At 51.0% G+C, this 17141-nt stretch overlaps 1 protein-coding gene across 4 annotated transcripts; it reads right to left on the bottom strand.

Annotated features, from left to right (window-relative positions):
• Positions 1-3081: 3081 nt before the first annotated feature.
• On the bottom strand, positions 3082-17137 carry Mrpl14 (mitochondrial ribosomal protein L14). 4 transcript variants are annotated; one of them, XM_028887110.2, is made up of 3 exons: positions 17039-17137; positions 6796-6886; positions 3082-3538 (listed from the first exon to the last, which is right to left on the bottom strand). In XM_028887110.2, exons 2-3 carry the CDS (start codon positions 6864-6866, stop codon positions 3172-3174), a joined length of 438 nt encoding a protein of 145 aa, XP_028742943.1. In that variant the 5' UTR covers positions 6867-6886; positions 17039-17137; the 3' UTR covers positions 3082-3171. The 4 variants fall into 4 exon arrangements, with proteins under 4 accessions (XP_028742943.1, XP_028742942.1, XP_028742944.1 ...); XM_028887109.2 differs by lacking the exon at positions 17039-17137 and adding an exon at positions 16240-16450; XM_028887111.2 differs by lacking the exon at positions 17039-17137 and adding an exon at positions 8164-8252.
• Between the last annotated feature and the right edge of the window lie 4 nt (positions 17138-17141).

A 17141-nucleotide genomic window follows, 5' to 3' on the forward strand; every position in this document is an offset into this window, starting at 1 on the left:
CCTCCTGAGCACCAAGTCATCAAAGGAGAAGCCGCATCTCCCCTTCAGTCCGAGCTGGGCTCAGAGACACACAGCAAGCTGGGGACGGGTTTCCAACCGCAGATGCCAACCTAGGAGCCTTTGCCACCACAGTCCTTCTGTAGCCACATGGCAGAGTCACACTGTGGGTGGGCAGGACACCAGCAAAGACACTGCAGGGAAGCCCACGGTGACCCTAGAAGGATGAGTGAGGCTGCAAACCCAATGGGCGGCTTCTTAGGGGCCCAGAAGGGGAATAAACAAAAGCAAGCTTACACTCCCGAGGAAACATAATCTGTGATTATAAATATTTCATGGGCAAAGAAAGTACTGGCTGTGGGCACTGGGGGCGGGGTGGGGGGAGGCAACAAATTAGATCTCCCTTTGCAAAGTGATAGGAGAGCTGGAAGGGCAGCAAGGCCGGGCTATTCTGGGCAGTGCGCTACAAGGGCCTGCGTCACAGGCCCCGGCCACTCGGCTGTGTTGAAACCACAGGCTTCCCGTGGTCAGCACAGTACACCTTGGGAGTGCGCTTAAGTCCGTAAGAGACCAGGGAACAGCAAGGATAGAGCCACTCAGAGGACACCAGTGAGCCTCAACAGCCAGGACGCAGGTGAGGGGGCACAGCAGAGCAGCCAGCACCCTGAAAACACATGACAGGGCAGAGGGAGGGACCAACTCCGGCTAAGCAAATGGCCAGAGCAGCTGTAAGGTAGCTCAGGCCAAGCTGTCCTGTCAAGAGCAAAGGTCCAGGCAAAAGCAGGTTATGTCAGGCTGAGGACAATCGCTGCTTTCCTTTGCCCCAAGACAGAGGCTTCATCCACCCCACCCCCACCAGGCCACCTTCCAAGCTGCAGAGACAGCAGGGAATTAAGAGCCCACTAAGTCCCAGCTGCCAGGCTGCACACACACCAGCAAAACAGCAAGGTGCTGGCGGTGCTCTGCCAGTCACCCACGCCTACAGCTCACTAGAGCTGCCCTACTGCACCAGTCCGGCAAACGGGCAGGAGGGACGGGCAGGCTCCCCAGATACCCAGGATCCCTTGAAGCAAACTTAGCCAGAAGAGTCCCGTGAGCAGGAGACACAGGAGACACCAGGGCTGGAAGACACAAACCGAGTGTCTGCCTGTTTGTAATCAGGCAGACAGTGCCCCACCACCGCCACCAAGGTCTGCCCTGAGGTATGCAGGAGAATCAAAATGGCAGCCTGCAGGATCACAGCTGGTGGGAGTCAAGATGGAGAGACCTCAGCAACCATAAAAACAGAGTCGGGGATGTTAGGGGAAGACTCTGAACAGGGAGTCATAGATCTGGCCTGAGACCCAGCTTTCCCACACGGCCTCTGAACCTGTCCTCACCTGCAGTGGGGCCAATGCTTGCAAACCCAAGGGCTGTGAGAAGCACTGGGAACATGGCGTCCCTGGATGTCTCACAGTGCACCAGCGCATAACTTAAGACTGTCCTCAGCGACCTGCTCGGTACCTCAGAGGCACGGTTACTTACCTACCCACCACCACCTCCCTCTCAGACCCTCAGGCCTCTCCAGCAGCCCCCTAGCTCAGGGTTCCTCAGGAGTGGAATCCAGAAACCCCAGATTCACCTTGGGCCATCACCGTGTGGGCCCATTGCCAAACTTAGCTATTCAAGGCATCTACTTCCGACTGCCCCAGTTCATGGTAGCATCTTCCAGGACTACTGCAGCCTGTCCTCTTCCAACTCTCCTCCCCTCCTCTTCCCTGAATACCCGCATCTTAATGTATCTGAGTAAATGGAGGTCCACTCCTCTCCTGCCTTGCTATAGTCAGATGTCAAGTGGCCCCAAAGGCTCACATGTTAAAGGCCCTGGTACTTACCCCAGGGCCTGTGCACAGGCCCTTCTCCCTAGTGAATCCCTTCTCCTTTAAAAGGACATGAGTGGGGCTTGGGGATTTAGCTCAGTGGTAGAGCACTTGCCTAGCAAGCACAAGGCCCTGGGTTCGGTCCTTAGCTCCAAAAAAAAAAGAAAAAGACATGAGCACACAGCTCATTAATTATTCACAGATAAAAACACTCATCAACTGCGAAGTCTAACACATTCCCAATGCCCAGAGACTCCCTCTTGCCCCTTCCAATCCACACCATCCCCAGCACCTCAAGTAACCCTTACTTGGGCTTCTATCGCAATGCCAATTTAGATGCAGCGAAGGCCGGCAACCCTTTCTCTAGACAGCACCAGCCTTACTGAAGGCCTAACCCGTCGTGATAAGTCCTGCTACACTCGGGCACTGCGTGTGTTAGAGGAATCACTAGGTGTAATAAATACTCTGAGTGCCGGGAGGACCAGAACCACACCTGCTTTCACTCACCTTTGTTCTCTCGGAACTGGCACACGCAGTCACGATACAGGAAAGCCTGGGATCGCTCTGAGCAATCACAGGCACTGGCCCTTTCCATCTTTGTATCAATGGCATCGTGTGGGCACCACTGTCATGCATCCTGCGAGGACACGGAGGCTCAGAAAAATAAACCAACTTTTCCAATGCTATGAGGTGGTAAGAGGTGGAGCTGTGACTCAAATCCAGGCAGTCTGAACCCAGAGCCTGTGAATCCCCATCATTGGCCCCTCAGACGCCAAGAAGATACTTTTGTAAGTCGCTATAGTATCTTTTAATTAATTTATTTTTTAAAATTTCATGTGTAGGAGTGTTCTGCCAGCATGCATGTCTGTGTACCACATGTACCCACTGAGGCCAAAAGCTGGGGGCATCAAATCCACCAGAACTGGAGTTCCAGAAGGTTGTAAGCCTCCATGAGTGCTGGGAATAGAACCTGGCCTCTAGAAGAGCAGCCAACTCTCCAATCCCACAGTATCTTAAACAAAACACTTTGTGAGTTGATAAGGTTCTTTTAAAAAAACTAAAGGAGATCGATGGGTGAAGGGGAGAAGAGAAACAGGCGCTGAATCACCGCATGGACGCAAGGCTGATGGCTGTAAAAGAAAGCCCAGAGCATCCCTGGGGTCTAGGGAGGAGACCAGCGTTCAACTGCTCTGTTACCCACCTCACGACCACAGCTCAGACGGCATAGGAAGAAAACACACATTAAAACATTTATTCTGTTCCACGACATGTCACCAGTGTGAAGGGACGCCTGCATGGCTCAGAGCCGCTCTGCTCACACAAAGTTCTGAGCTATGGCCAACACCTTGGAATACTCGCCTTCCCTCTTGCGAAGGCTGGATGGGATGGGTGTTTTAATCCGAGTCCCCACAGGGTTCCCATTGTCCTCGATGAGGACCACGTTGTTGGAGTCAAACCTTGGAGTCATCCGGGAGCCAGGCATGCGATGGCCCACAATGAGTGCTCTTTTCTTCTGCCCCCTGATGGCCAGCAGGATCTGATCGCCTACCTTGCCCACCCCACTCTTGTTGTAGACGTGGATGCATCGAGGAGGCCGATGGTAGGGGGTGTTCCCCAGGGCACTGTTGTCCACCACGCGCACCCGAGTCATCTTCTGGATTGCCCCGAGGCTCCCAGAGGTGCTAGTGGGAGAGAAAAGGAGTCTGTGACACGGACCTCTCTGGGCACAGGGCACAGGGCACAGGTCTCAGACAGCCGGAAGGTGCACGTTAGCCACATGCATAGACATGCATGTACACTCTGAGCAGGGATGACCCCAGACCCAAAATAAAGTCAGGGGTTTGTGAAGCCTTAACTACTGATTTCCTTGTAACTGAGAACATCTTAGACAGTGTGCTGGCATACACCTGCAATCCCAGCACTTGAGAAGCTGAGGCAGGAGGATCACAGGCTTGAGGCCAGCCTGTGTTCCTCAGTGAGACCCGCCTTCATAAACTAAGAGCTTCTACTGGGTGTCAAGATTCCAGTTTTTCTCCGACAACAAAGACAACAAACTTCACGGATACTTCACCCGCAGCCTTTGCTTTCTGCAAGTCGGGGAGAACTAAAGGAATCTCTACAGGCAGCCTCACCCCTGCTGATCCTGCAGAACCTGCTTCCCCAGGTGCAGCCCTACCCTGCTCTCATGGAGTGTGGGACCCGGAGACTCTGGTTGAGGGATCCTGACACAACACGGCAGAAAGCAGACATTGTCCAGGCAACAACTTCGTAACGCTAGCAAAGCGGCTTGGCTTTGGAGACGGGTCTTCTAGGTTGCCAAACTCCTGACAGCAAGTGATCCTCCTGCCTTAGCCTCCAAAGTGGGCAGACGGAGCCATGGCCCGCAGCACACTACCCCCAGGCCCGATCCTTTCCAGAAACAGAACGCTATTACCGGCAGACCCAGTCTGGCCTCTGGGATCTCCATCTCCTGATGTTCACCCTAAGTGGGGTTTTCTCCAGCACAACCCCCCGGTCTCTGACCCTTCTCTGCTCGCCCCGCCCCATGGTTCCAGCTATGATTCACCTCTGGGCCAGGTCGCTCCTTTGTTTAGCCCTGACTTAGCCTGCAGAGCTCCCTCCGACGTGTGCTACACACGCCGCAAACTCAGGTCCCGAGTTCGCGATCCTCAGAAACTCCCTTTCTAGGTGCCTCTACCTCCTTCCTCGACAGACAGCTCTCCTCAGACCTGGCAAGCACTCACCAAATGGCTCGCTGCTCTATGATACTCATCGTGTTCGCTTTACAAACTCCTTCTCCTTACTTGGTGTGTGCACATGTACACACGTGTGGCGGTCAGAGGACAACTGACGGGCTGGTACTCTCCTTCCGCCATGTGGGCCCTAGGGATGGAACTCATGCCGTCACCAGGCCGGTGGCAGCCCCCATTCCTGCGGAGCCACCTCCCCGTTCTCACCCCTCTTAGAGTCAGCAGCTCCACAGTTGGTTCTGAGGCCTGCCTCGGGAGCTGTTCTGCTGTGGGATGTTCTGTATGTCCTGTGGGAGCCCGTTCTCGGGTTCCTCGTGGCTTTACCCAGCAGGTCCGCATAGAGGATGATTAGGACCACGGCCTGAGTGCAGGTGTCTGAGATGGTCTGCACTTGGCTGTGCTGTGGGATGGTCTGTATGTCAAGTTGCTCTGATTGGTCAACAAATAAAACCTGATTGGCCTTTGGCTAGGCAGGAAGAATAGGCGGGACTAACAGAGAGGAAAAAATAAAAAAACAGGGAGGCAGAAGGAGTCACTGTCAGCCACCACCATGACAAGCAGCATGAAAAGATGCCAGTAAGCCACGAGCCACGTGGCAAAGTATAGATTTGTGGAAATGGGTTACTTTAAGCTATAAGAACAGTTAGCCAGAAGCCTGCCACAGCCATACAGTTTGTAAGCAATATAAGTCTCTGTGTTTACTTGGTTGGGTCTGAGCGGCTGTGGGACTGGCGGGTGACAAAGATTTGTCCTGACTGTGGGCCAGGCAGGAGAACTCTAGCTACACTGTTCTGCACTGGGATCCATTCTCACCCATGGCTGAGGATGCAGTAAAGATGGGTAGCACCGGATCTCAAAGGGGAAGGCACTGTGGCTGGGGTGGGGCCGTCTTGGCTTGGCAAAGAAGCATGTGCTGACAAGAACTGTGCAATTTTGTGATTAAAGAATAATTTTGCCGTGTTTTGTGATGCAAGAATACAATCCTGTCAGAGACTGGGCAGGAAGATGGCAAGTTCAAAGTCAATGTAGGCTACAGAGTTCAAGGCCAGCTTGGGAAACTTCGTGAGATCGTGTCTCAAAATCAAAGAGTAAAGCAGATGGCTGGTAGCACACACTTGAAACCCTAGTGCTCAGGAAGCAGAAGAGGGAAGACGGCCAGCCTGGTCTACATGGAAATATCCAGGCCTGCTACAGCTCTATAGTGAAACTCTATTGCATAAAGCACATGAAAACAACGAAAATCAAAATAAATGTAAAGGAGGTTTGGCTGAAAACCCTAGATTCAATCCATAGTCCTGAAAAAAAAATTCATCTTAAAAATGTTTGGGGGCTGGAGGGATGGCTCAGTGGTTAAGAGCACCAACTGCTCTTCCAGAGGTCCTGAGTTCAATTCCCAGCAACCACATGGTGGCTCACAACCATCTGTAATGAGATCTGGCGCCCTCTTCTGGCCTGCAGGGACACATGCAGGCAGAATACTGTATACATAATAATAAATAAATAAATCTTAAAAAAAAAAGTTTGGGGTGGTACACACCTTTAATCCCAGCACTTGGGAGGCAGGCAGATCTCTGTGAGTTCAAAGCCAGCCTGGTCTACAGAGCTAGTTCTAGGACAGCCATGGCTCCACAGAGAAACCCTGTCTCCAAAAAAGGAAGAAAGAAAAGGGAAGTTTGGGGTCAGTAAGCTGGCTCAGCAGACAAAGGTGCTTGCCACCAAGCCCAACGACCTGAGTTGGATCCCTAAGAGCCACACTGTGGAGAGAAGCAACTTCTGCAAGCTGTCCTGTGACTTCCAAATGTGTACCGTGATACCTGCATGCCCAAATATCTGTGTGTGTGTGTCTGTCTGTCTCTGTCTGTCTGTCTCTGTCTCACACACACAGTGATTTTTTTGTTTTTTAATGTAAGGTGTTCTAAAGCCCTGGGAATGACAGACAGGATCAAGAGCTGTGACTCTAAGGAACGGGCATGGACTGAAGACGGCTTCCCCCACAGGCCATGCTTTCCTGCACCCGAGATAGAATCTGCATGTCTGTCCTAGCCCTTCCCCGTGCTGACCAAATCCCAGCTCTGACTGGCCCAGGACACCTCCCCGAGTCTCCTCTCCCATTCTAGTCACCACAGGATCCAGTCAGGGCAGCAGGCTTACCCAGGGACACTTCTTAAGAACAAGACGTCAAGCATTACCTGAAGCAGCGCTGGCCGAATGCTCTGCTGGCATGGGCAAGGGGGCCCCAGAGCCCAGTAAGGACAGCCATGGGATCCCAAGATGGCAAACCTGCAGGAGAGGGCACAGAGCCTGTTTGTATGGGGACGTGTGTGGGAGAGGACACGGTCGCACAAGTTCATTAGTCACTAACTACGAGTCTTCGTGTTTGAATGCTACACGATGATTAGACACAACTCCAGCTCCCAATTCTGCTGAGTCACATTCCCACGGGGTCAGCGGGGCTGGCCCTCAACAGTTCGGCTGTAACAGACCCGCAGAGAGAATGCTGACAGCCTGCAGCTTCCCCGGGCAACAGAAAACAGGAGTCCAGCACACCCGAGCTAGCACAACTTCCCAAGAGGGCCCCCAAACTCAACACCGTCTTGACACCTTCTTACCCTCTGAAACCCACTTCAGCACCCTGGGAGAAAGCACATTAGCCAGGCCTGCAATCTCAGTTAGTCTGGGGAGGAGGACCACATTCCACACCTGGCCAGACTACAGAGAGAGTTCTAGGTTGGCCAGGGTAATTTACCAAGATCCTGTATTAAAAACTCTTCAGCCAGGTATCGTGGCTCATACTGGTAATCCCAGCACACTGAAGCTGGAGGATGAAAAGTTCAAGACCTGTGCTATGTAGTGAGCTCTGGGCCAGCCTGGGCTACATGAGACCCTGTCTCAAAGAAATTAAGAGACAAAACAAGCCAGGCAGTGGTGGTGCACACCTTTAATCCCAATGAGGCAGAGGCTCTCTATGAGTTCGAGGTCAGTCTAGTCTACAGAGAGAGTTCCAAGACAGCCAGCTACATAGTGAGACCCAGTCTGGAAAAACAAAACCAAAAAAAGACAAAACAAAATTTGGAGCTGGAGAGATGGCTCAGTGGTTAAGAGCACCCACTGTTCTTGCAGAGGTCCTGGGTTCGGTTTCCAGCACCCACACGGTGGCTCACAACTGTCTGTAACTCCCGTTCCAGGGGTCAGGCATCCCTCTGGCCTCTTTGGGAACCAGGCACACATGTTGTGATCTATACATATGGAGGCAAACACTGGTACACCCCATGAAACAAAAATAAACTTTTAAAAGGGTTGCGAATATAGCTCAGTGGTAGCGTGCTCACACACACCTTGCGTCCAATCCATAGTGCTAAAAGGGGGGTACAAATGTCACCTGTCACATATCACCCTTCCCCCAAATATGAATGCCAGGACACCTGTAGAGCCCAAGGTCAGCAAAGTAGAGCCAAAGCTGCCCTGGCCAAGGCACTGACCAGTCTATATTTGGGTGAGTCTCCCCCATAGCACTGTGGCATGGAAAAACTTCCACAGACAAGAGACAGCTACAGCACCTTGGAGTCAGGAGTCCAGTTCACAGAACTCGGTCACACAGAAGTAACAGGTCCTGTAGGGCATGAGCATGGCTGCGTCACGGCAAGGAAAACTGCCACCAACCGACGGGGATCCCAGCTGTAAGCAGCCAGCTCTTCCGCCCAGACACCTGACCATAGAGGGCACCACTGGAGAGCCCCAGAGCTATGCCTGGGCACCGGAGTATTTACACACAGCTCTGCCTAGTGAAGCTTCAACACGCCTGCCTCAGATAAGACTATTTAATAAAGGTGGGAGAGAATGCACCAGACACTTCCACAGAAATACCTGGGCATTCCACAAATGCCCGTCACTGAGTGCCTAGCCTCAAATCCCATCACCCAGTGTTCTCCTCGGGACATCTGTGAAGTGCTGGCCCACTCCATGATCAGAAAACGTGCAGCAGTTGGCAGCTAACCTAGGCAACCCTGAGCACTGGACACACAGAGACCAATGGAAGAGGCCAGCTTTACTAACGTGAAGATCCTGGGCAAGTGAGCTACGTAGAGCACCCAGCACAGGCTGGACGCCCATGCCGACCGGTTCTCTTCCTCTTCCCATCTCATCGGATAGATGAGGAAACTGAGGACACAGAGCACTAGACGGAGCCCCACAACCAGTCAAGGGCAGAACCAGAACCTCAGCCACGGCCTCAGGCCCTCCCTCGGCACCCCTCAGGCTTTGAGTTGTTGGGTCCCTGTTTTCTTGATGAACCTTTGCTGTGGCGGTTACAGGTAAAGTCGTCTCACTCAAACATCACTGTGCAGTGCACACCTTTACCGACCTCACTGTCTTACACACACACACACACACACACACACACACTTGACCAAGGCGACACAGTGCAGAGTAACAAGGCTGAAATCTGAACCACACGAGCCCGCTATGGCAACCTCAAGTATTTCTCCAACTGTTCACACGCTCTACTTCCACCAAGAATACTGACATCTGCCTGGTGTGCAGGTGCATGCCTCCATCCCAGCACTCAGGAGGCAGAGGCAGGGGTTGAGACCAACCTGGTCTTATAGCAAGTTCCAGGATAGCCAGGGTGATATAGATAGACCTCCATCTCAAAAACTTAAAACAAACAAACAAAAAATGGCATTACATGTCCACCTGATTGACGGGCACCTCCCTGCCTGCTGAAAGACTTGAAATACCAGGTGAAGAGGATTCTCTTCAATCCAACCCAGAGCTCTGGCTGTGCTCTGTGGTGCTGGATTGCACACAGCACCTTGACCCTCTCGAGCGCTGCACAGCTGAGTGACATCGCAGCCCCATCTGAGTTCTGAAGACAATCTGAAGTGTAGGCAGCAAGAAGGGCTCACGCTCTAATCACAACTGAAAAACCACCATGGCTCTGAAGGGCAGCCTGCCTGCACCTTCAACCCAACCACGCTGTGCCATCGGATGCCAGCAGGCCTCCAGGCTCGCTCCCAGAGGAAAGGGGCTCCTTCGACATTCAAAATGAATCGAATGCAGCCCACACAGTTGATCCTTCTAACTACTAAACGACGGGCCCAGGCCTCCACTTAGCACCTGCTTTCAGCTGGCCCTGTGACCCATGCCCCTCTCTGCCTACTGAGTCTGACCTGGTCCCAAGCCATTTTTTCCAAGTGGGCTGCAGCCCCATCTACACGGGGACACCCTGGTATCCCGTGCTGACGGAAATGTCACTGAGATAATGTTCAGTACACTGAGGGGACCGACCCTCGCACATGCTAGGACAGTGACCTACCACTGAGCCACATCTCAGCCCGAGACTCATTCTGCCAAGCCAGAAATTGAACCCAGGGCCTCAAAAATGCTAGGCAAGCTTTCTACCACAGAGATACAGCCTCATTGAACTGCCCAGACATGCCATGAACTTGGCATCCTTCAGTCTCAGCTTCTGAGGTCGCTGGGATCACAAGCCTGTGGACATTAGGCTATTAGGTCTGGTTTTTGGGTAATTCTGGATGTCCCTTCACATTCTACTCCTTGCTACTTACTACCCCAAATTCAGGAACTTAGAAGGACATCTCAAATGACCACAGGAAATGGGAAGGCAGGAGCTCTGTGCTCCAGCACAGGGGTCATGCCTCCAGGAAAGACTTTGACTTTCTTAAGGCCCATGGTTACTCTCACTCTTACCATGACTCTAACCTCTGACCTCAACCCCAGTTGACTTAGCAACCTTAGTTTCCTGTGGCCCTAAGGCAGTCACAGACCTCACCTATATGCCTTATTCCTCAAAAGACAACTGTTCCTCCCATACTGGGAAAAGATCTCAAGTCCCAAAAAACAGTAGGAGTGCAATGAATGAATTAGCTGTTCACCACCACCACCACCTCACCCCCCACTCCCCACCCCTCTCCATGAGACATGGGAACCCCACAGGCAACCCCTCTAGGAGTTCCCTGCTGCCAACTTGGTGCTAGTGGTGGGAGAAGACCACGCTTTGTCTGCAGACCCCTGGAAGCATCTCCCAGTCTAGTAGGGACAATGTCCAGGTTGCTAGAGTTTTCCTGCCTTGCCTACAGTCAGGACAAATCTTTGTCACCCGCCAGTCCCACAGCCGCTCAGACTCAACCAAGTAAACACAGAGACTTATATTGCTTACAAACTGTATGGCCGTGGCAGGCTTCTTGCTAACTGTTCTTATAGCTCAAATTAATCCATTTCCATAAATCTATACCTTGCCACATGGCTGGTGGCTTACCGGTGTCTTCACATGCTGCTGGTCATGGCGGCAACTGGCAGTGTCTGCCTCAGCCTTCTGCTTACCAGAATTCTCCTCTCTCCTTGTCCCACCTACTTCCTGCCTGGCCACTGGCCAATCAGTGTTTTATTTATTGACCAACCAGAGCAATTTGACATACAGACCATCCAACAGCATGTCCACATCACTCAATAACTGCTCTGGAGCTACAGGACAGCAATGGACATCAAAGAAACTCTTGAGAAACCTTTACATGAGTTCATCCTGCAGACTCAGGACCTGAGGTTCGGCAGACCTGGGCACACAGAATTCTGGGTCTCTTTCTTAGCCTTGTTTGCCCAGGCAGTCCTCGGTATTTCTTCCTTTACAACACTCACATTCAGATGGAGTCAGGTTTTTTGGAAGATTCCAGGGCCAGAGGCAGCCTTTCATGTGATTTCCTGGTCAACTACGAACACTACCCTCCCATTTCAGAGTGTGAATCACAACCTCTCCTTCACAGGGCAGGGTGGGGATGATTTAATAGGTCTGAGAGGCAGGCCCCTTTCCCATCAAGACTCAACTAACTCTCCACAGTGCTGCAGAGACACATTGGTGAGGTGTCCACTAGCCTTATCACATGCACGTCCCACTGGAATGCATGCTTCATGGAGGCAGGGCCCAGTACCTGCCCTGCTTAGTATTCTAGGGTGGAGAGCCACTGACATACGACTACCGCTCAGAATTGTCAAGTGGACAGAACTGACTTGCAGTTCAATGTGGAGCCCAGTTTCCACGTTCTGTGAGCTTGTGTGTTTTGACTTTTTTCATGCAACCCACAGACAGAACCAGGGAGGCTACCTAGCAGGGGGGACCCTAGGATGACTGTGGCTTATTATAAGTTTTGGTTTTACTCAATCACTGGGCAAGCTTCAGCGAAACATTTCACTATTAGGATAAGAATTTGTACTGTATCCAGCTGATAATAGAAAAAATAAAAATTTTATGGTTGGGGGCCACCACAATTTAAAAAAAAAAAGCAGTGGTTCTCAACCTATGGGTCTCAACCCCTGGTAGGTGGAATGACTTTTTCACAGGGGCCACCTAAGACCATTGGAAAAACACAGCTATTTACCATTTATAACAGTAGCAACATTACAAGTATTACATACAACATTATGAAGTAGTAACAAATAATTTTATGGTTGGGGGTCAGCCCTGTATTAAAGAGTTGCAGTATTAGGAATGTTGAGAAACACTGATTTAGGGGATTCATCTTAAACTAGCTTTCTTTTCTTTTTTTGGGGGGGGTAGGTAGTTTTCAAACTAAGGGCTAGAAGAGCAATTAAGTAAGGAAGCATCCATGCTTGGCATGCTTTGTGAGAAAAGAAAGCACCAGTATTTGCGGATATTTATGTTATTATGAGTGCCATGGTGCACATGAGAGGGCAACTCTGGGGTCAGATCCCTCCTTCCACCTTTACATGGGTTCTGGGTAGCGGACTTAGTTGCTCAGACTTGCGAATAAGCATGTTGCCACCTTGCTCAGCCATGTTTTCCCGGCATTACTTGGGTGCTGAACTGTACAAAGTAACCAGCAGAGCAGCCCTCTATACAAGTATGCCGCCATATACTGAGTATCACAGACCCATCCATTGTTTCCAAGCCAGGCCTGGTGGCACACACCTTCAATCCCAGCACTCTGAAGGCAGAGGCACTTGTCTGGCCTGCATTGATGTCCCGAGTTCAATCTCTAGTACCAGGGGCAGGAGGACCGAGAAACAGGAGAGTCACTTTTAGTTCAAGGCCAGCCTGGGAATTCCAGACCAGCTTCACCTACAGAGACCCTGTCTCCAAAAATAAAACAAATCAAATGTATAGTAGGAAAAAAGCAAAGGCCTGAGCACTTTGAAGAATCAGAAAAAGACCCTTCCCATCATTCTAGACCAACAAATACTTGTATTTGTTGCTTAAACACTTGTTACTGTTTCCCTACCTGCCGATTCTCATTCTCTTTCAGGAAGTTTACTTTGTGTATACAGTTTAACCTCATACAAGTCTAGTATGTTGCAATTCTCAAAGTATCCACACCAGAGGGCTTTCTTTGATGATTTCATTCCTAGGCACCCAAAGGAAACAGAAAAACAAATAAGAACAGGCAAGTGTAAGAGGCCAGACCAGCTGAGGACTGGCATCATCTTGCGGGAGGAGGAACCAAGTCAGAAATGGTACTACTGCTTGCCACCCCTCCCAGGTAAGAAGGCAACCAAGTCCAGACCAGAGCTCAAACTTCCTACCCAGTACGCCCTGTAGGACAGGGGTATGGCTCAGATACAGTCCTACCCACTAAAAAACTTCACCAAAAACAAACACAACACACACATTTATGTGTGTACAGGCTGGCACACATTTTTAAAAACTCAAGAAATAAAAAGCTGCCTTTGTTGTGGTGGTGCACACACACCTGTGATCCCAATATTGGGGAGGCAGGGCAGGAACATCAAGAGTTCAAGTCCAACATCAGCTGCACAGAGGTTCAAGGCCAGCCTGAGTTTAATTAGACTGTCTCCAAAAGAAAACAAATAAAGCCGGGGCGGCGGCGGCGGCGGCGGCGGCGGCGGCGGCGGCGGCGGCGGCGCACGCCTTTAATCCCAGCACTTGGGAGGCAGAGGCAGGCGGATCTCCAAAGCGAGTTCCAGGAAAGGCGCAAAGCTACACAGAGAAACCCTGTCTCGGAAAAAAAATGAAAAAAAAAAAAAAGAAGAAGAAGAAGAAAAGAAAACAAATAAAACAACTAAGGCCAGGCTTGGTGGTGCATGCCTGTAATCCCAGCACTTGGGAGCAGAAACAAGTGGATCTCTGTGAGTTCAAGACCAGCCCGGTCTACATACTGAATTCCAAGCTAGCCAGGAATACATAGTAAAATCCTGTCAATAATAATAACAATAACAACAATAGTAATAACCACACCCAGCACAGCCCAGGGCAAAGCAGAAGTCGATTTGACTCTACCCGGGTGTGAGTTTTCACAGCATCACTACCAAGGAGCACAGCTCCCTTCAACAATATGAAGATCTATTTCTTCTACAGCTGCCACTGAACAACCCATGTATCAGCTTGGTCCACAGTTTTTATCTTAGGCTTAACTTTCTATGAGGACTTAACTGAGCCAGTGGCAAGAAGCCAGGGATAAGAAGTCAGGTAGCCAGAGGAATGTGGGATAGCAAGGTTAGAACCAAAGAGGAAATGCTCCTGGCAGAACTCATCTCTCGGATATGTCTGTGACCTTTAAGCCACTTCTCCAGGTCTCAAGGACTTGTGGACAAGTGGGGTCATTGGATAGAGCAGAGCTGCCCGGGTGAGGGACCACCTGGGGAATCCTTCCGGTCCAGAGTAGGCAGAGTGTTTCCTGGCTCACTCCTTCTTCACAAGGCAGCACCAACAATTCCTTCATCTCAAATCCTCAAAGTGCTTCTCAGCTTAGAGGAGACACAGGAAAGTATTTCCTGACTTTGCAAGGACAGACATAATTTTTAAGAGGTTTTTTATGGGGGGGCCTTCCACCCTGATTCCCTAGTGAATAATAAGCTACTGACCTCTCCTTCTGGGTCAGCACAGTTCGTGACTCAGAACAATACCATGAGCCCTGAATCACAGTCCTTTCTTGAACACTGACTATCATTGTTAACATACCTGTAAAATTATATCAGATAAACCTTCAACCTCTAAAATGAAAGAATGGAGTCGGGTATGGAGGTGCACCCATTTAATCCCAGCACTCTGGAGGCAGAGGCAGAAGGATCATGAGTCTGAGGCCAGTCTGGGTTACGTGAGCCGAGGTCTCACATAAACAAATAAATACAGGTTAAACTATAATCTGACTTCCTGAGGCCTCCCCAAGTTCCCACAGAACCAAGTCACGAACAACCTGACAACACATTTGGGCAGATCCACCTGTGACAGTCACACAACACAGGAGCAGACCAAGGTAATCTTCACAGGACTTTTGCTTTAATCCCAGCACCCAGGAGGCAGAGGCAGGCGGATCTCTGCGTTCAAGGCCAGCCTGGTCTACAGAGTGAGTTTCAGGACAGACAGGGCTACACAAAGAAACCCTGTATGGGGGTGGGGGAGGGTTTTTGCATCATCTAAGATTCTAGGCACTGTGTTCAGATAACAGCCAACTGAGAAAAGGCCTGACGAACCCAGAGGTTGGTTGGAGCCTAGGTTTCCTAGTGACTGTACCCAGCAGGACTGCATGGGAGGTTGATTGGACCACGGGCCTGGGTACCAGGTGTTTGTAAGGGTCTAACTAGCAAGGGGGAGGTCTTTTGCTCCACCCCTTGGCATTGTTATAAACAGACCTTTGGAATACAGTTCTGGGCGGGTGGATAAGGATCCAGGCTCACCCGAGTCTGTCCTGTGTTTCTCTCTCCCTCTCTTCTAACTAAGTCTCTATCCCTCATTCCTCAAGAGTCCCTGAGGTAAATAAGTGTGGGGGCTGGTCGTAGAGGTTCAGGTTCACACTTGTATTATTTTTTAAAATAGTCAACAAACATCTTCCAGTGATCCCTAGAAGTCTCCAAACCAAGTTAGCAGGGCCTCCATTTCCATTTTCTAGATACCCACTGTCAGTGAATTGTGTTGTTCCAGGGAAATTCAAATCAATATGGGAGGACTTTTTACACATCCAAGAACCCCTGTGGGTAAAATGGGTAACACCAAAACATTATAACAGATCCTTTTTCACCAAGAACTGTTTACTCCAACACAGCTTCTCAGAACCCAGACCTACAGACTTCTGCCACGAAGCTGTCTACAGTGACAACCTCACCTCCATCTTCTTTCCCTTACCTCCAACAAAATTCTCATAGTTTGGGAAGGGTTTGGATTTTTGTATGTTGGTTTGGTTTTGTTGAGACAAGGTCTCAGGCAATCTCAAGCCAGCCTTAAACTACCAAAGCAGCTGAGGATGGCCTTGAACACCTGCCCGCGTCTAGGATTACAGGCAAGCCTCACTGCTAGCCACTCACCGACTGCAACTTCAGAAGATTTAAACTGACTGAAAGCTCAAGCCGAGGAAATCGAGAGGCATACAAGTTTGGATCAATGCTTCTCCAAACTTCTCTATGATACAAACAATATAAAACACCTAATACAGCGTGCCCTTGTGTCCCTACTAACACACAGTACCTACTCTAAGTGCAACACACACACACACACACACACACACACACACACACACGCACGCGATGGCCATGATCTACTAAACTGATTTTCAAGTCACTCATGGCAGTGTTTGAAAGACACTTCAACAGCCCGAACCTTCCAGCTACAAACGGACAGCTGAATATCCAAATACAGCAGACACACTGACCAGGATAGGCAGTGTCCAGCCGTGACTGCAAGGCCCTGGGTGCCAGCATTTCCCAAGGAACCCAAGGTGACTCCGTCTCAGCTCTTGTGACCGCTACATAATCTGTCCCTTAACGTCTCGGCGTGGCAAAGCTCACTTAGTGCGCACAGTGGAAAGCAGTGTTTCCTTCTGTTTTCCCTTTAAGAACCCGCAATTAAACAGGTGGTGTTTGTCCTGTCTTTGTGATCGTGATTTGTGTGGTGACACATACAGAAAAGAGGCGGTCCGCCTCGCCATCGTCCCAGACTTAACCCCTGCTAGGTGAGGTCTTTGGTGAACTGAGAGAGCAGGGAAAACCCTGGACCAGAGGAGTAATTCTGCCTGACATAAGCGAAAGCAAGGACTCCCTCTTTACACTGAAGAAGCTTCCAGCAAACTCATCTCCAGACCCAGTGGGAGAAGGAGGAGCAGATAAGCTGCAGGAGACACGCCAGAGCAACCGACCGAAGTTACTTGGCCCAGGCTAGACTGCAGCTCCCATTCCCCGAGGCTCCACCTCCCTGACCGGGGTAAGCAGGTGAGCGCATCGAGGGGGCGTGGGAGGCGCGGAAGCGGCGCGCACCATGCAGCCCTGGGCAAATAGGAGGCTAGAGGGTCCAGCTCTGAGGCCTCGCGAAGCGGGGGACCCCTCTCACTTGACCCTGGGCCCAGTATGGCTTGTCCTCACCCCTCCCCGAGAGCGCCTCCCCTACTGCAGAGAAGAAAGGGGAAGAAGAAGCTGCGCGAGGAGAACAAGGTGGCCCCTGAGCCCCCATCATACCGCGTTGGCTGCCAGGGAATCTCCCGCCACGAGCCCAGCAGGTCAAGCCCCACCCCACACCCTGCGCCTGCGCGCCGGAGGCGCTCCGCGAGTGCGCGCGCAC

This window comes from Peromyscus leucopus, chromosome 16_21 (genome assembly GCF_004664715.2).
Source record: "Peromyscus leucopus breed LL Stock chromosome 16_21, UCI_PerLeu_2.1, whole genome shotgun sequence".
NCBI classification, from domain to species: Eukaryota; Metazoa; Chordata; class Mammalia; order Rodentia; family Cricetidae; genus Peromyscus; species Peromyscus leucopus.

Coding starts and splice junctions, on each gene's coding strand:
- Mrpl14 (XM_028887109.2), bottom strand. CDS start 16,288: ATGCTGGCACCCAGGGCCTTGCAGTCACGGCTGGACACTGCCTATCCT. Junction 6,887..16,239: donor GCTGGACACTGCCTATCCTG/GTCAGTGTGTCT, acceptor CCTCTCCTGCAG/GTTTGCCATCTTGGGATCCC. Junction 3,539..6,795: donor TTCGGCCAGCGCTGCTTCAG/GTAATGCTTGAC, acceptor CTCTCCCACTAG/CACCTCTGGGAGCCTCGGGG.